The sequence below is a fragment of the Pantherophis guttatus genome, chromosome 8, assembly GCF_059756535.1.
Source record: "Pantherophis guttatus breed Tessera chromosome 8, ASM5975653v1, whole genome shotgun sequence".
Classification (NCBI taxonomy): domain Eukaryota; kingdom Metazoa; phylum Chordata; class Lepidosauria; order Squamata; family Colubridae; genus Pantherophis; species Pantherophis guttatus.
The window spans coordinates 71,374,632-71,394,013 of NC_142070.1; the positions used below are offsets into that span (position 1 = coordinate 71,374,632).

Sequence of the window (19,382 nt, forward strand, 5' to 3'; positions counted from 1 at the left end):
TGCGTATCTCTGGGGGTAGGTCGTTCCAGAGGGCAGGTGCCGCCACAGAGAAGGCTCTCCCCCTGGGGGTCACCAGCCGACATTGTCTGGCCGACGGCACCCTGAGGAGGCCCTCTCTGTGCGAGCGAACTGGCCGGTGGGAGGCTATTGGCGGCAGAAGGCGGTCTCGCAAATACCCCGGCCCTAAGCCATGGAGCGCTTTAAAGGTGGTCACCAACACCTTGAAATGCACCCGGAAGACCACAGGAAGCCAGTGCTGCTCGCGCAGGAGAGGTGTCACATGGGAGCACCCCGTCGCTCCCATAATCCCCTGCGCGGCCACATTCTGGACCAACGGGAGCCTCCGGGTGCACCCCAAGGGGAGCCCCATGTAGAGTATTGCAGTAGTCCAGGCGGGAAGTGACGAGTGCCTGAGTGACTGGGTAGATAATTTTATGTCCTATATCCGAGATGGCGAACCTCTGGCATGCGTGCCACAGGTGGCACGCAGCGCCCTCTGATGGCACATGAGCTGTCGCCCCAGTTCAGCTCCGCTATGCATGCCTCCCGCCGGCCAGCTGGTCTTTGGGTCTCTGCCGTGCATGTGCGGAGTGGTGGGGCACGTGCGGGGGGCCACTTGCAGATGCCTAGGGGGTGAGGTGCATGCGGGGGCCTGGTGCATGCACGGGAGGGCGGGGCACATGCAGGGCCCCCCACATGCATTGCATTTTGAAGGTTCGCACACACTTTAGGCACTCGGTATGGAAAAGGTTAGCCATCACTGTCCTATATCTTAACTTGGGCAGTCCATCAAGAAAAAGATCCTATGATGAATGGAATCAAAAAATTGGTGGGGATCTTGCTTCCCCTGTCCTTGTCCCAATACAGATCATTACCCATGATGACCAAGGTAGAACATAGAATCCTAGGGCTGGGAAACACCTTCTAGTTGAACAGCCTAATGGCAGTAGTAGCCCTCACCCCCACAATTGAGCCATAAGTCATTGCGTTCTTAAATCAAGGCACTGTGTGACCAGACTTGACTTTACAACAGGTTTTATGATGGTCATTAAGTGAGTCACCACAGGTGTTAAAAGCACTTACATGGCCATAAGCCTGAATCTGTGCTGCCCTGCTCACTCACACCTAACTGGTTTAGTGAGTTTATTAATATTCCCCAGCAATTCCCTTCATCAAAAACACCAGAACTGTCCCAATTAAGTCCAACCATGAGCAGATCAATGCTAGTCCACGGAGCAATGGCCAAAGAGTCCACAAGTCACTTGAAAGTTTCTCATCAAAATAAATCCACCAAGCAAACTTAAATCCACAACACGAGAGCGTTCAGGAAGCAAGAAAAGTCCCGTCTTTCCAAGGTATGATCCAAGTGAAGTCATGGTGTCAATCCAAAGCGAGGCAGGAATCACGATGACCAGAAAACACACGGCTAGGAAACAAACATGTTCCCAGCATCGCCTCCATCTGTCTGCTGTGCTAAATAGCCATCATCCAGTGCAGCCCATGAAGAACGGTGAGGTTTTCTGGCCGTAGTCTGGCCGACATTCACCACTCCTGTCATTTCTCTGCCCTATGTGTTCTTGGATCAGGTGTAGAAGGCAGTTCCTCCTCCTCTTCACTGACCAGCTGCAGCTGCATGCTTTCCCCACCTGGAGCCTCAGCCATCACCAACAGCTGCTCGGAGCCATCAATCAAATTTAGCTCCGGACATGTCAGGAATTCCCCCGAGCTGACATCTGGAGACTTCGAAGGCTTTGCAACTTTGAATGGTTGTTAAGCGAGCCATTGTAAACTGAGGCCTACCTGTACGTAAATTTCATACTCGCAAAAATTAATTTGTTACCACAAACGCAACACTCACAATGCTTACGTGCTTCTTTACAGACATGCAGAGCAGCAAATCATTTAAATCACCGGATACACAGCTGTTCCCAGCTGAGGTTTCAGCATTTGCTGATTCTGTATCTGCAGCAATTTTACAGAACATGAAATACTGCAAGTAATGAGAATTCTCTGTATTTAGAGAAAATAATAATACGCAAAAACAATCATTTTATTCCAATATTCATAATTCTGTACAATGTCTTCACATAGGGTGGGGATACATTTATGTGAGTAAAATATTAATTTTGGTAATGTGTGCTTGTTTTAAGAAACAGAAGTATCTGTTTTTTTCATTTGAGGATTTGCTTTGCCTTCATCGTCTGTAGGAGAATGTTTCCTAAAAGGAATTAGGAGCAGATAAAAAGGTTGAATTATGGTTTATTAAAAAAAAAGTCAAATGTTATAAAATTATAAAATAGTAATTTTTATTTCTGGAATTACAAAAAAAGCCTTAAAATAGCAGGTTTATGGAGCAGTAATAGGTAAGCGGCTGTCATTCATTCATTATACCCCAACGATGTCCTTGAAGTGATGTCCCAGTGCCTGGAGGCCGTACGGATCTGGATGGGGAGAAACAGGCTCATCCAAGACCGAGTGGCTGTGGTTTCCGACGTCCCGATATAGTCAGCTGGTGCCGTCACTGACTATTGGGGGCAAATCATTGGCCCCCACGGAAAGGGCTCGCAACTTGGGCGTCCTCCTGGATTCACGGCTGTCTTTAGAAGAGCACTTGACAGCTGTGACGGGAGGATTTTTCATCAGGTTCGCCTGATCCGCCAGTTGCATCCCTTTCTAGATCGGGACTCCCTACGCACAGTCACTCATGCCCTCGTCACCTCTCGTCTGAACTATTATAACGCTCGCTACATGGGGCTCCCCTTGAGGTGCACTCGGAGGCTCCAACTGGCGCAGAGTGCAGCTGCGCGGGTGGTTATGGGAGCGACGTGGAGTTCCCATGTAACACCTCTCCTGCGTGAGCTGCACTGGCTCCCGGTGGTCTTCCGAGTGCGCCTCAAGGTTTTGGTTATCACGTTTAAAGCGCTCCATGGCTTAGGACCTGGTTATCTATGGGACCGCCTGCTACCAGCAATAGCCTCCCACCGGCCAGTACGCTCCCATAGAGAGGGGCTCCTCCGGGTGCCGTCGGCCAAACAATATTGACTAGCGGCCCCCAGGGGGTGAGCCTTCTCTGTGGGGGCACCTACGATCTGGAATGAGCTCCCCCTGGAGATATGGAGGATCCCGGATCTGCACACCTTCCGTCACGTGCTTAAGACTTTTATTTCATCAAGCTGGCCTGGCCTAAATCTTCTCGCCTTTTTAAATGTAAATTTTAATTTGTTTTTAAATTATGGGGTATTTTAAATTTGTCTCAGCCAAATTATTTAATTCGTTTTTATTCTATTTTAAATTTTTGTATTTATGTGTTTTATTCTGTGGCTGTTCATCGCCCTGAGTCCTTCGGGAGTACGGCGGTATAGAAATTTAATAAAATAAATAAAATTATATAATAAGTTTCTATTACACTGAATCTGTTCACTCTGAATAGTTTTATCAAATCATACTATGATTAGAGTTGAAAACATACAATAAAGCACAACACAGAAATAACCCTAAGCTCATCTCCACTCTGACATGATGTGATTTTATCGAGATAGTAGCCACTTGTCAATTTTCCATTCTTTCTCTATCAACCCTCCTAAAGAGCCACTATATCTATGCATATAAATTTCCTGAATGCAGCGCAGTACTGTATGACACAAAATGTTATACTAGGGAGGTCACTGCAGGCTCAAATAAGTCTAAAGTCTAATAGTTACTCTCAAAAATATAAAATAAGATGTAAGATAGAGACGGGATCTTGACAGACTTGAGCAATAGGCCCTAGCCAACAAGATGCAGTCCAGTGGGTAAGGTCCTGCAGTTAGGCAGGAAAAAGTAAATGCCCAGGTATAGAATAGGACAAGGGTCAGCAACCTGTAGCTCTGGAGCCGCATGTGGCTCTTTCATCCCTCTGTTGCGGCTCTGTCGCTGGCTGGCACCACAATTTTGAGAGGACCTTCCTGTTGGGGTGGGGGTGGGGGAGCACGGCACACCAGGAGGAGACTCTATTGCAAGGAGCGGGTTTTCCAGTCGGCTCCACAATTGATAGGGCTTTCCGTTAAAAAGGAAGCTGTGCTAGGAGGAGACTCTATGGTGGGGAAACCGAACTTCCGGTCAGCTCCAGAATTGAACGGGAGACTTCCAGTTAGGACCTTTGTGGCTCTCAGTGTTTTCTTTTCTGTGGGAAACGGGTCCAAATGGCTCTTTGAGTGTTTAAAGTTGCCGACCCCTGGAATAGGAGGTGCCTGGCTCAACAGCAGTAACTGAGGGATTTAGGTGTCCCGGTAGATCTGTGGCTACCAAAAAAGCAATGCAGTCTTACGCTGCATCAACAGAAGGATAGTATCAAGTGATAGCACCACTCTATCTAGTAAGGCCATACTTGAAATACTGCATTCTCTGGTCATCATGATACAAAAAAGATGCTGAGACCCTATAAAAAATGTGCGGAAGAGCAACGAAAATGATAAGGGATCTGGAGGCTAAACTACTATATATGAAGAATGGTTAAGGGAACTAGATAAGTTTAGCCTAACGAAGAGAAAGCTTGGGGGTAGGGGACACACACGATAGCCATCTTCCAATACTTGAAGGGCAGGCACAGGGAAGAGGATTTCATTTTTCATTTCATTTTATTTAATTTGTATACCGCCCTACTCCCGAAGGACTCACGGTGGTGAACAGGCACAGGATAAAACACACAAAATACAAAAATTTAAGAGCAGAAGTAAAATCGAATTAAATCAATTTAGCCCAAGACAAATTTAAAACCCCAAGTTAAGAACAAATTAAAATTTACATTAAAAAAAGAATGGGAAAGGTTAGGCCAGACCAGCCTGGTGAAATAAAAAGGTCTTGAGAGCGCGGTGGAAGATGCATAGATCCAGGATCCTCCGTATCTCCGGTGGGAGCTCGTTCCAGATAGTAGGTGCCCCCACAGAGAAGGCTCTCCCCCTGGGGGCCACCAGGATGTCAATTTATTCTCCGAGGGCAATGCAAGAAGCAACTGGTCGTAACTAGGGTTTATTTTTGGGGTAGGGCTTATATTGGGCACATGTATAAAAATCAATCTAGGGCTTATTTTCAGGATAGGCCTTATTTTCAGGGAAACACGGTAGATAAGGCAGTGTTTCTCAGCCTCAGCAACTTTAAAATGTGGGACTTCAATTCCCAGAATTCCCTAGCTGTTGTGGCCCGTCAGCGGCTTGTGCAGCTAGTAGCTGATTCCGACAGCGAGGAGGCTGGTGTGGTGTTGCGCCAGCAGCCTGTGCAGCTGGCACTCAAGTCAGATAATGAGGAGGCTGGAGAAGATGTGGTGCCAGAGGCGGGGACTCAGCCAGGGCCTTCAGAACCTCCAGAAACTCCCATAAGCGAAGAGGAAAAAGAGGAGGAGCCTCTTCTCGATGCACGGGTGCACAGAGCTGCCAAAAGGCAGGAGTGGCTCCTCAGGAGGAGGTCTCCTCGAGAGTAAGGCTTGGGACTAATTGGCCACTCCCTTAGCCTATTTAAGGAAGGACGACGATTGAGGCAATTTGCAGGGAACAACTTCGTTCACTCTCCTTCACGTCCTGATCTTAGTTCCCTTATCAGTTTCCTGCAAATTGCTTCTGGGGTTTCTGCCAACCATAGTAAGATTACGATTATTTATTCTTTGGATTCTTGTAGGCTGTTAAGAAAGTTAATTAACAGCCTTTATTTGAAAAAGACTGATTTAATTTAGTAAACTAAGGTTTGTACAGACTTTGTGCGTGCTGAGTTCTTTGGGGTCTGTAGCTGGGGCAGAACACTAGCCAACATGCTGGCTGTGAAGAATTCTGGAAATTGAACCATACCTCTTAAAGCTGCTAAGGTTGAAAAACACTGCTCTAAAAACCCCAAATTATCATTGAAAGAATGGATTCCAAACAAACCTGTATTGTTCCGGTCCGAATGGCACAAGACGACTTCTAAAACTCTGAGTACATTTTTCAATATATAACATTTTCCCAACAAAAAAGGCCACAGCGCCAACAACTACAAAGGAAAAGCAACAGCATCAGTAACCTCTGATGAATTTTCCTCAGATTTTTTTTTTTGTCCTGCATTGACCTATAATGCAAGAAATCTGCTTTAACAGTGTTTCATTGATGGTCATTTTGAGAGTGGGCGTTAGAAATGCCTTGGCCCATTTGTCTTTTAATGTTAAAGTTGGATTCTTCTCACAATTAAAACCTCATTGCACGAAGCAACAGGCCTCACAGTGCAGAGGCTATAAATATTTTTAATGAAATAGGCAAGAAGTATGGGCTACAGGTGCTTAATTTATAAACATAACAATTATTTTAAAATTCTCAGTACAACTACAGGTAGTTCTCGGCTTCCAACAGTTTTAGTGACCGTTCAAAGTTACAACAGCACTGAAAAAAATGACTGAAAAACTGTTTTTCACACTCATGACCATTGCAGCATGGCAACTGACTCATATTTATGACAGTTGAAGTGTCCCGGGGTCATGTGATCTCCTTTTGCAAACTTTCGACAAGCAAAGTCAATGGGGAAGCTGGATTCACTTAACAACCGTGTTGCTAACTGAATAACTGCAATGTTCAGATTCAACAACTGTGGCAGGAAAGGCCATAAAATAAAAGAGCCTGGTGGCGCAGCAGACTAATAACCTGTTAACATTCAGCTGCCTGCAATTACTGCAAGTTCGAATCTCCCCAGGCTCAAGGTTGACTCAGCCTTCCATCCTTTCTAAGGTGGGTAAATTGAGGACCCAGTTTGTGGGGGCAATAAGCTGACTTTGTATAAATATACAAAAGTATGAAGGCTATTGCTTAACGCATTGTAAGTTGCCCTGAGTCTCCGGAGAAGGGCGGCATATAAATCAATTTTTTTTTTAAAAATGGGACAAAGCCTTTTTAACAAACTGTTTTGCTTAGCAACAGAAATTTGTGGCTCAATTGTGGTTGTAAATTGAGGACTACCTGTATACAGTCCGCTAACATTTAAATGTTTTTCACTTCTCTTGGGATAAAGGAATATAAAACTTGAAGAAAGTACGCAGGAATGGTTGGGCAAATAAAAGACAATTCAGTGGTGGAGAAGGAAAAGGTGTGAGAAAGTAACTCAAAATAATCCTGTTTTGATTCGGTTTGGTGTAAAACGGACAGAGGGAAAACTTGCTCAGGGCTTGGTCAGTTTTCAAGATTCTGTTACTATATTCTAAAACAATGATGGCACTTCTGGAATCTTTGACCTGTTTCCTGGATAGGCCTTTCTTGAAGAGTTGATATGTGCATTCCCCACATGCTCTATGTTCCAGTGCAAATATAGGAACAGTGTTTCTCAAACTCAGCCACTTTTAAGATTTCAACTCCCAGAATTCCCCAGCCAGCCATAGTCATCTTAAAAGTTGCCAAGGTTGGGAAACACTGCGTAAGAGAGATGTTCATTTTACTAATTATAGATTAAACACTTTTCCTTTTTTCCTGCAGTAACTTCACAGTCTTTCAAAACTTACCCACTACGGTATTCAAAGAAGCAGTCTTGATAATCCCTAGAAAAAGAAATCGTTTTTAAGAAATGATTTTTAGGCCAAGGGAAAATACACAGTAGACCAGGTTTGCACATTTTATTACAGAGAAATCTTGATCCTAGTTCACGGATCAACTGGGTTCGTATCATCAAGTTTTGTTGGTTTCTGGCAAAAAACATCCATTGGATAAAAACGGGTTTGCTTAATGACCTCCAAGAAAGGTCATAAAATCAGGTGGACTCCCATGGTTACTTGCTGAATGACAGCAACAACTTACAACCATAATTCCACTCAATTAGGTCATAAGTCAAGGACTATCTGTAAGCCACTTTAAAAATCAAAATTGCTCTAAACCAAAACCAACCTTGCTTAATTAATGCATTATTAAAAAGTACATTTTTAATATTACCACTTACACACATTTATTAACCTGGAAGTCCAACTATAATGTGCACTTGTAAGAAAGAAAACAAAAGGTTAAATTGTTAATGACTAACATAATGAAACATTTTTCACCCAAAAGATAAAAGGAAATATTTCAAACCAACGTTACAATTATTCCTGTAGACAAACATTGAAGGAATGGTACCGTGTTTCCCCGAAAATAAGACCTTGTCTTATATTTTTTTGAACCCTGAAATAAGCGCTTGGTCTTATTGCCATGTGCTCAAAAGCCCGATTGGGCCTATTATCAGGGGATATCTTATTTTGGGGGAAACAGGGTACTTAAATCATTACTTTCCAACACACTTTTTTTTTCAGATTAAACATGGACATGAAATAAAAAATGGCATATATTTTATTCCTGAAAAATCTCTTCTGCTTCCTCTAACTGTTGAACGCAATATTACAGGCAGTTGAAAATCTTAAGTGATAGATTCACTGCAGAAGTCATTATTTCACGACCGATATTAAAAAGTGCCTCTGAAAGACATGAAGTTTCTCTCAATCATGAGACAAATATGCACAGATTTCACATATTCTGCACATAAAATTTTTATGTGTCCAGTTTTTTATAGTTCCATTGTTATATAGATTAGGCATTTTCTCCTAATACTTATTATATGGAATTGGTCAGCAGTTGATCGTTTTGCACAATTTACCACATATTTTTAATTTTTAAAAATCTACTTACCTTTACTAATCAATCCTTGAGTAATGAGCATACTTCCAAGAGATAGAGGAAGTGCTGTAAACAAACATTGCAACAATCAATTTCAATCTGGGTTTTCATTCCCATGAGCCTCCACTCCCAGTGAAGCAAATGAAACTTTATAATATTGTGGCTTTTTCTGAATCTGCTAATGATAGGTGCCCAGTTTATAAAAGTAATTTAGTAAACTAATATTAGAAGTTTTCATCTGGTTGTCTGCATCCAGTGGTGGCTCGGTGGTTAGAATGCAGTACTGCAGGCTAATTCTGCCGGCTGCCAAGAGTTCGATCCTGACTGGCTCAAGATTGACTCAGCTTTCCATCCTTCCAAGGTTGGTTTTTTAATGTTTACATCTGAACTGAGACTTCAATCAATCAACTTCAATCTTTAGTCAATAAAAAATAGTTTAACTTTAAATTACCTTTTAAAATAAGAATAAACTATGGTTAGTTCAAAATGGAAGCAAACATTTCTGATCTTGCGGTCCCACTGGAGTTGTGAAAAAATAGGGGGACGTGGGAACACTTTTTCTGATTAAAAATTTTAATTAAAAGGCATATACTTGTGTGGGTTGCAACTCATTTCATCAGATGTACAGAGAAGCTAGACTGCTGTAGGATTTAAACTGGGGTGAGGTAGTGAGAAGAGGGGTAGAATAGATTGCTTAAATCGAAACAAAATTCCTTATAATGATAAAGACAATATGTCTCCAAATGCAGTCACTGAAAATATCATTATTGGAATGTAATCTTGGTTTCATTCTTCAAAATGAAAAAGGTCTTCTGCAGTCACGACATAAGCCTAAGACTGAAAATCAGGCTTGTCAGATGTTACATCTTTTCTATCCTGCTCTACGGAGTAGAGAGTTGGTCTCTGATAGAAAACCACTTGAAGAAACTAGAAGCATTTGAAATGTGGACTTACAGATGGCTGTTACGTATAAGATGGGTTGACAAAATCAGAAATGAGGAGGGGATAAGCCACCTGGGAAAGCAAAGGGAAATCATCAAAACTGTTAAAAAGCGAAAGTTAGAATAATTTGGACATGTGATGCGACACCCAGAAAAATATGGCATCCTTCACTTAATCCTCCAGGGAAAGATTGAAGGCAAACGAGGTCCAGGTAGAAGAAGAACATCATGGCTTCAAAATCTAAGGACTGGTTTGGATAAAACTCAGCAGCACTTTTTCATGCGGCTGTTGACAAAAATAGAATTGTCAACATGATCGCCAACGTCCGATGACGGATATGGCACAAGAAGAAGAAGAATCTTGGTTTGGGATTTAAATCCTGTGAAATGTGGAAGGATACTCAGATTACTGAGAGTCAGAGATGGGGAGGGGAGAATGCTGGGAAACAGATGTTTATACAGGAATATGGACATGGAGAGGAAGAATAACTGCATGCATACGTGTATGTAATTATTATGGTTGAGTATAGTGAACTAAAGTTATTACTCATCACATTTTGGGTTTTCAAATTATTTTCAGGGAGTAATTTTGGTTGTTTCCATTTTTTAAAAAGTGTAAAGGATATTTTTATTGCCTGCAAATTACTGAGAGTCTTACCAGACTGTAGCAGTTATCTATGGAAGAAATAAATAAAAGCCATGAACATTTACAGTCCCTATCAAGTAAGAATATGGTTTTTGAAGGGAACATGTTGTTAATTTCAAATATTAGCAATCCTCAGGTGGACTTGACAATAGTACAACAAAGGAAGGCAGACAAAAATACAATTGTTTTTTTTGTATCCAGAACAAAGAAATATATATACCTCTGTACCAAAAGCTTTCTTCTTTACATCGTTGATTGATATTTTCAATCTCTTCCCCAGTGAGTCTTCTTGGATAACTGAGTAGATTCTGAAAATAAAAACCTAAATAAATAATAGTATGAGAACAGCATGTTGAACTACAAAAAAATAAAATATTGAGGGGTTTTTTTTCCCATGCCAAAACAGAAAGTTCTTGAATGTGCAGAACATCGTGGTCTATGATTTAGTTGATAATTTCTTCAGTTGAATATTATTAAAATCTCATAAAACAAGTCAATTTTAAAAAGTTAATGTTTGGGAAGAAAATAGTTCAATTTAGAGTTAACGTAATAATAATAATGTATTATGACAGTATACACAGCAAACGAGATGACCATGCTGGATTTCGTATCCCAAATCACTAGTCGAACACTTCCCAAGCGTTTAGGACTGTGTGATGTATTACTACTACTACTACTACTACTACTACTACTACTACTACTACTACTACTACTATTATTATTATTATTATTATTATTATTATTATTATTATTATTATTATTTAATCTTTGGTGAGATTCACAGCCTTTGAGGCTGGTTAATAGCTCAGCAGCTCGAGTCCTAACCAAGGACCTAGGAACTGTTAAGGTATCGTTGGAGGATGTAAGCTGTTCCGAGTAAGGTGGTTTTTTGTAGAGTCAAAATGTTCAAGTCCGGCAAATTTAGAACTTCTAAATAGTGGGGTAGCCCTTTGGGTATTGCTCCAAGGGCTCCAGGATTTCTTTTTCCACAGTCGCTCAGCTTCAATTTGCAAGTCCCGGTACTTTGTGATTTTTTCTTGCTGCTTATCTTCAATCCGTGCATCACCAGGTATTGCAATGTCAATGAACCATACTTTTTTTCTTTTCAACTATTGTTATGTCAGGTGTGTTGTGGACCAAGTGCCTGTCAGTCTGAATCCTGAAAGTCCCACAAGATCTTGAGTTTCTCATTCTCTAAAACTTTCTCAACCTGATGTTCCCAGTGGTTTTTGCTGTACTCAAATCCAAACTTTCCAGTGAATGATCTTAGCAACGCTTATTATTATTATTATTATTATTATTATTATTATTATTATTATTATTATTATTATTATTATTATTATTATTATATTGCTGATAAAATACAATTACAATTGTGTGACACAACATAGAATAGAATAATTTTATTTCTATACCGCCCTTCTTCCGAAGGACTCAGGGCGGTGTACAGCCTATTAAAAACACAAGACAACATCAGTTAAAATAGTTTAAAATTATTAAATGAATTCGGCTCAATTTAAAACCCCAGGAATTTAAAACCCAATTTAAAATTGTTATGTTGATAGCCCAGCCTGGCGGAACAACGGGGTCTTGAGTGCACAACGAAATACCCGGGGGTCGGAGATCTTACGCATTTCCGGGGGCAGTTCATTCCACAGGGCTGGGGCTCCCACAGAGAAGGCCCTCCCCCTGGGTGTCGCCAGCCGACATAACTTGGCTGATGGCACCCTGAGGAGACCCTCTCTGTGGGAGCGAACTGGCCGGTGGGAGGCTATTGGTGGCAGAAGTCAGTCTCAAAGGTACCCGGGTCCCATGCCATGGAGCGCTTTAAAGGTGGTGACCAACACCTTGAATCGCACCCGGAAGACCACTGGGAGCCAGTGCAGCTCGCGCAGGAGGGATGTCATAGCAAGAAAGGTTGATCAATCTTTGACCCAGGGAAAAAATGAATCTCTGCAGAAAAGGAAGGACCAACCTGAGTCTTATTTTCTGTTGAAGAGGCCTCATTATCTACTGGAGTAGAATCCATGTTTCTTCAGTGGTTCCAGCAAACCTGAACACCCGAAATGTGAGTGTCCTACAAAAAAAAGAATTCATAAAACAACCGACTCTGCATTTTAACAAAACTTCAAATTCCCTTTTTACTATAGCGTTAGTATAATGCTGACTTTGAAGACCATCCAGAGGCTTCTATCGGTCACCCAACGACAGGCATAACTCGGGGTGCCCATATCACACCTCTGCTTTTTGAGCTGCAGCCTGCTTCCAGGTGCCATTCAAGGTGCATGTTGCTACCTGGCATGCAACCTGGTTACTTGTGGGACCACCTGTCTCCCCTACTAGCTGCCTGGCCAATTCCATCTTGTAGGGTTGGCAGGCCTTGGGTTCCTCTGATGAAATAATGCCATCTATCAAGGCCTGCCCTCTGGAATGGGGTTGCCCTCAAGATAGAAACCATCCGGGGTCTGATGGTGGGTGCAGCCATTGTGGAATCAGGAGAACCTCTGGAGGGAGGGGGTGGGGGTTTCTGCTTAGAAAGCCCCAAGGGCTGTTTAAATAAGTCATGCTGCTCAGGTCACGAGATGTCACGACACCTTTGGTTATTTTTGCAGCGACACATTCACACGGCCAAAGCTCTTGTAATCATTCCTGTGCCCGATTTTAACTCAACAGCAGCTCTCCTCAACCTTGGCAACGTTAAGACATGCTCTATACCAGGGGTCTCCAATCTTGGCAACTTTAAGACTTGTGGACTTCAACTCCCAGAGTTCTGGGAATTGAAGTCCACAAGTCTTAAAGTTGCCAAGGTTAGAGACTCCTGCTCTACACAGCAGAGGTGGGGAAGAATAGCCCCCCCCCTTTTAAAACTTCTGGACTGGACTTCAACTCCCAGAATTCCCGAGCCTGTGGAAGTAGCTGGGGCTCAGTAGGAATGGCCGGGTGAGGAATTCTGGGAGTTGAAGTCCACAAGTCTTAAAGTTGCCAAGGTTGGAGACTCCTGCTCTACACAACAGAGGTGGGGAAGAATAGCTCCCCCCCCCTTTAACTTCTGGACTTCAACTCCCAGAATTCCTGAGGCCGCGGGAATAGCTGAGGTTCAATAGGAATGGCCGGGTGAGGAATTCTGGGAATTGAAGTCCACAAGTTTTAAACTTGCCAAGATTGGAGACCCCTGCTCTACACAGCAGAGGTGGAGAAGGATAGCCCTTTTTTTTTTTCCTTCTGGACTTCAACTCCCAGAATTCCCAAGACTGCGGGAATAGCTGGGGCTCAATAGGAATGGCCGGGTGAGGAATTCTGGGAGTTGAAGTCCACAAGTCTTAAAAGTTGCCAAGGTTGGAGACCCCTGCTCTACACAGCAGAGGTGGGGAAGGATAGCTCCCCCACTTTTTTTTTAACTTCTGGACTTCCAACTCCCAGAATTCCCGAGCCCGCGGGAATACCTGGGGCTCAATAGGAATGGCCGGGTGAGGAATTCTGGGAGTTGAAGTCCACACGTCATAAATAAGGGCTGCCGTTCCGCGAAACCCCTTTCTCTACGGGAAATATATCATAGGCCTCCTACATATTGGCACGCTGGGAAGAAGCAGGAGCCCCTATCGAAGCGTGCAACGTTGTGGGGGGGGGTGAGGGGGGAGCTCGCTCCACTCAGCCCATTCCTCGCCTCAAAGGAGGCGGCAGGAAGGGCGCTCTCGAAGGTCAAGAGCTTATCCGGGCAGCCGGTCAACCCCTCGCTGTCTCCCGGCTCCCCTACCTTTCTCCCGGGTGCCCGCTAGCTTCTCCCCGCCTCTCCCGTCGCTTTCCTCCACCCCCCGCACCGCTCGGGGTCGCTTCGACCCTCAGCGGAATCTGCCTGAGGAGAAAAGGAGCCTTTGCCGTTAGGCCAGGCCCCCTCAGAGGGTTTTGGCCCTGCTCGGAGGGCGGGGCGAGGGGCGTGGCCTCTCTCGGATTGGTTGAGAGGAGGGCCGTTTGTAGCGTCTTTTTGTGAAGGGGCGGGAGAGATTGGCGCAGGGAGGGAAGAGGGGACTGAGGGGTTTGGATTCAGCCCCGCTTTGCGTCGGGGTGCGGGTGTTATGCAAATATGCTGCTACCCGCCTAGGTCTGGTACCAGGTCTTGAGCATGGGGTTGGGCTAGAAGACCTCCAAGGTCCCTTCCAACTCTGAGGGTGTTCAGGTCTCTAGCTCAGGGGTGGGCAATTGTGGCCCTTTTACAACCTGTGGACTTCAACTCCCAGAATTCCTGAGACAGCTTGGCTGTCTCAGGAATTCTGGGAGTTGAAGTCCACAGGTTGTAAAAGGGCCACCCGTGATCTAGATCTAATCCAGGGGTGGGGAACGGCAGCCCTTGTATGACTGCTGGACTTCAACTCCCAGGATTCCTGCGTCCCGGAGGAATCATGTGACTCCCTCCTTTTGTGACCTCCTGACAAGCAAAGTCAATGGGGAAACCAGATTCACTTAATTTAAGAACTGCAGCGATTCACTTGACAAATGTGGCAAGGTAAGTTGTAAAATGGGGCAAACCCCACTTAACAAATTTCTCACTTAACAACATAAAGTTTGGGATCAATTGCGGTCGTAAGTTGAGGACTACCTGTATACATTTCAGCACAGGATTTTTTATCTGTCTGTTGAAGGACAGGATTCCTTTTTTTTAAAAAAATAGTTTTTATTAGGTGTTTTACATTTTTAAAATCAAAAGCACAATAACAAAAGAAATACAAAAAGGAAAAAAAAACATACACATACATCAAACGCTAAAATACAAAACTAACATTTATATACAATTTTACAACTTTCTGCATCGACATTTGTCTTTACGTTTCAATTCCATCTTCCTAATCCTTCTCTTATTTTGTATGCCCATAATTAACATTTTTGTAAGAGGATTGTTACATATATTTATATCCAATGTATTAATACCGAATTTCAGTTTATATTCTTATTTCTTAATTTGATTTCTGTTTTCTAGCCAGGTATAAAACCTGTTCCACACTTTGTAATAGTCCGAGTCGTCTCTTTCTTTGATCTCCATTGTTAATTTGTCCATTTCGGCGCATTCGAGGATCTTTTTAATTATTATTTCTTCTGATGGTGTATTGGTCAGTTTCCACCTTTGCACTAAAGTAATTCTGGCAGCCGTCAGAATATGCAATGTACATTCGGGACTCGGAATGAGATAACCTGGTGCAGCACGGCCATCTCACCGCTGCCACTGCCAACTCACCACCACCAAGTCGCCATAGAGGACAATTCCACATAGCCAACTCAGTGCAGGCAGCTGGATGAAAAGCTAGGCAGGCAGGCGAGCAGTGACCGAGGCCAGGGGCTTCCCAGTTTCATATCTCTGCCGCCACTGCCGTCCTCAGCCCAGAGCTTGGTGGCAGCAGCATCAGCAGCAGCGGGGTGTATGAAAATGGGAAGCCCCTGTCCGCTTTCGCTGCTCTGTGCTCTGCCCACCTGCTCATCTGCCCACCCAGCTCTCCAACGTCGTGCCGAGTTGGCCATGTGGAGTTGTCCTGCGGCAACCTGGCTTTGGTGAGTTGGCAGAGACAATGGTGGTGGCGAGCTGGCAGTAGTGAGGTGGCCGCTGTGGCCACATCGAGTTGTCCTAGACCACGGGTGTCAAACTCAAGGCCTGTGGGCCAGATTCAGCCCACGGGGTACTTAGATCTGGTCCGTGGGGCCACCCTGGAAACAGCGAAGGACTGGCCCGCGGAGCCTTGGTGGTGCAGCGGACTAAGTGCTGTTATGTAGCACTTAGCTGCCAGCTGCCTGCAATTAGTGCGAGTTCAAATCTCACCAGGCTCAAGGTTGACTCAGCCTTCCATCCTTCCGAGGTAGGTAAATTGAGGACTGGGATTGTGGGGGCAATAAGTTGACTTTGTAGAAACACCGCTTATGGGGGGCCAAAAGCCCTAATAAGCAGGTCTATACAAAAGGATGAAGGCTATTGCTCTAAGTGCATTGTAAGCCACCCTGAGTCTTCGGAGGAGGGCGGCATATAAATTGAACTAATAAATAAATAAATAAACAAATAAAAATGGAGTTTGGGAGGCTGAGCACAGCTCTCCTGAGCTCCTTTTTCGCTGGCAGAGGGTTGCCGGAAGCCGTTGCAGCTGAAAACGGAGCTCGGAAGCCCATTTTCGTTGGCAGGGCACTGGGGCCACCACAGGCACCCCCAACACGAATGACATTGAGCTGGCCATGCCCACCGTGGCCACACCCCCCCCATCCCTCTGAGGTCAAACATAACCCTGATGCGTCCCTCAATGAAATTGAGCATGACACCCCTATCCTATGGGACTATAGGATGCAGAAGACAATGTATTTCTGTACTTAGAAAATCGGTTGCATACTTCAGAAGCCAGATCATAAGCTTTGGCTCCAGTGACTAAGAGCGGGGCCAGCTCTCCTCACAAGTCCTTGCTGTAAGAAGAACATTTTGTTTGCCGTTTTCTGTTTTACTTCATTTATGCTTGTAAAAGCAAGACATTGGGGCTATGAGTGTGCAGCTGAATCTCCAAAGATCTTCTGATGGCATTCCAGCTGGCAGTGGTCTTTGGGAATTGTTTGCCAGCTCAACTATTCACTAACTGTTTAGATCATGTCCTAAAATGCCCTCTTTAGTCCCAGCACAACCACAGCAGCAACATTTTAAGGCCGGAAATCTTTTTCTTCTGGGCTGCACAGAAGATTCTAAACATTTGCCCTTTGCTCTAATGATACATGTTGTACAATACAACTATATCTAAGCTATCAGTAATTCTTTTTTTTTAAAGCATTTAATTTTACTGTCATTGCTATTACATAAATGGGTGTAATTTACTTCCTGTGGATCCTCTAAACCTACTTTGAATAGCAAAAGCGTTCCTTGCAGGGGGGAAATCCAGCAGGTTCTGACAGGTTCTGGAGAACCGGTAGTGGAAATTTTGAGCAGTTCTCAGAACCAGTAGCGGAAATTTTGAGTAGTTCAGAGAACCGGCAAATACCACCTCTGGCTGGCCCCAGAGTGGGGAGGGAATGGGGATTTTGCAGTATCCTTCCCCTGACATGCCCCCCAAGCCACGCCCACCAAGCCACACTACACCCACCAAGCCACGCCCACAAAACCGGTAGTAAAAAAATTTGGATTTCACCACTGGTTCCTTGGCTTATCAGTTGGTAAAGAATTTGCTTAGCACCAGTTTTAACCAGGAAGCGTTATTGACTATCATATTGAGGGTTGATTCTTTTAGCTCACCTTAAAATTGTGGCGGAGAAAACTTCAGTTTGAACTGTTGATATGTTTAACTATTTAACTGTTTAAATATGAAATCAATTATTATGCTACTAAACATATCCACATGCTTTTGAGTAAAGTGTCAGCACTAGAGTAAATGCAGGTTGAAGTGCTGACAAGTGAGTTTTTCTCGGAAAGAGGGGGAAAAAATCTTAAAATTTGAAAGGATTTAAAATTTTAACAGCTGGCTCTATTGAATGTTTACATAAAATTAACATCGCTGTAAAGTCTCAATCTAATAGATGTTGTTTGTTTTGCACTATTTATCATTATTAAAGTACAGTAACACGCCCATTGAAACATCATGCTTGAGTGATACAGCAGGAAAATATTAGCAACTTTATTATTTGACATTCTATGAAACATAATTATTCTATGTCTGTCTGTCTGTCTGTCTGTCTGTCTGTCTGTCTGTCTGTCTATCTATCTATCTATCTATCTATCTATCTATCTATCTATCTATGTAGATCTTTGGTTATTCAGGTTTTCTCCTGCGTAAAATTGGAAGTGTCTTGGCGACGTTTCGACGAAGTCTCATTCGTCATCTTCAGGCTGGTGTTTTCGGCTTCATGCTTCTAGGAGCAAAAAGATAGATAGAGCTTCTATCTATCTATCTGTCTGTCTGTCTGTCTATCTTTCTAGCTATCTTGATTGATGCTTGGTTGATGCTGGTTTATACTATACAAGATGTAAACAAAGAAAGTGGCTCAGTGTAGTCATATTAGAATTCAGTAGTGTCTACTGCTGAAGGTCAAAATATGCAAAATGCTTGGTGAGATCCTGCAATCCCAGCCTTGTCCTTCTTACTGTATATAAGCATATGCTTTTAATAAAATCTGTCAGAAAATGTGCTTTCTTGCATGGGTTTTAATGATAAGCCTGTCTGCGAGCACAGTTAACTTTTGATTGATTAATCATGCAAGTCAACACTGACTCTTAGAGACTACCTAGATCGATTTTCTCCATGAGAATCTGTCCCTAACTTGGTGCTTCAGTGTCACATTCCTCACCACTGTGAGTCCATCCACTTTGCAGCTGGTCATCCTCTTGTTCTCTTTTCTTACAATGAATTTACTGTACTTTTTTAAAAGATCTGACAACTGCCATGTTACTTTTTTTAAAAAACTAAAGGATTAGATATGATTTATCAATAGTTAATATTAATAGTTTATCAATAGTTTATCAATAGTTAATATTAATACTTGGAAAAAGGAGAAACCATTTATCAAAATACTGCACTTTCAATTGCCTTATTTCTCTCCCATCCTAACAATAAGCTGAAGTGCAGTTAATTTGGTTGGTAAAGAAAATAACACCCAAAAAACTAAAGAACTTATAATTGACTTCAAGAGAAAGAGAGATGTACATTTACCATTAAACATAAATGGTGAGGCGGTAGAGAGGGTTGGTAGTTTTAAATTTCTGGACATTTATATCTCGAAGGACCTCTCATGGACTATCAATGTTAACATGCTTGTGAAGAAGGCACAGAAGAGGCTGTACTTCCTGAGAATGCTCAGGAAGATGAATCTATCTCAGCATCTACTTCTGTCCTACTATTGCAGCACCATTGAGAGTGTCCTGACATACGGCATTCTTGCATGGTATGGGAGCAGCTCTGTAGCGGACAAAAAAGCTCTACAGAGAATCATTAAAACTGCCCAGAATATCATCCAGCTCCAGCTACCAGCCCTGGACGACATCTTCGAATCTCGCTCTTTGAGGAAGTTGCATAACATTCTCAGAGACTCTTCCCATCCTGCTTACAATCTTTTTGGACTGTTGCCTTCTGACAGAAGATACAGAACAATTAAAACTCGGACCACACGTTTTCTGAATAGTTTTTATCCCAGAGCTATAATTGCACTCAACCATGAACTCAAGGGCCA

General features: G+C 43.3%; 1 protein-coding gene across 4 annotated transcripts; it reads right to left on the reverse strand.

The window, feature by feature from the left end:
* Window positions 1-1,018: 1,018 nt before the first annotated feature.
* On the reverse strand, window positions 1,019-14,145 carry LOC117662080 (OCIA domain-containing protein 2-like). 4 transcript variants are annotated; one of them, XM_034411333.3, is made up of 7 exons: window positions 13,966-14,145; window positions 12,187-12,288; window positions 10,432-10,519; window positions 8,637-8,690; window positions 7,487-7,522; window positions 5,895-5,997; window positions 1,019-2,218 (listed from the first exon to the last, which is right to left on the reverse strand). In XM_034411333.3, exons 2-7 carry the CDS (start codon window positions 12,238-12,240, stop codon window positions 2,146-2,148), a joined length of 408 nt encoding a protein of 135 aa, XP_034267224.1. In that variant the 5' UTR covers window positions 12,241-12,288; window positions 13,966-14,145; the 3' UTR covers window positions 1,019-2,145. The 4 variants fall into 4 exon arrangements, with proteins under 4 accessions (XP_034267224.1, XP_034267225.1, XP_087731073.1 ...); XM_034411334.3 differs by having other exon boundaries at window positions 14,065-14,093; XM_087874947.1 differs by lacking the exon at window positions 8,637-8,690 and having other exon boundaries at window positions 13,966-14,126.
* Window positions 14,146-19,382: the final 5,237 nt, after the last annotated feature.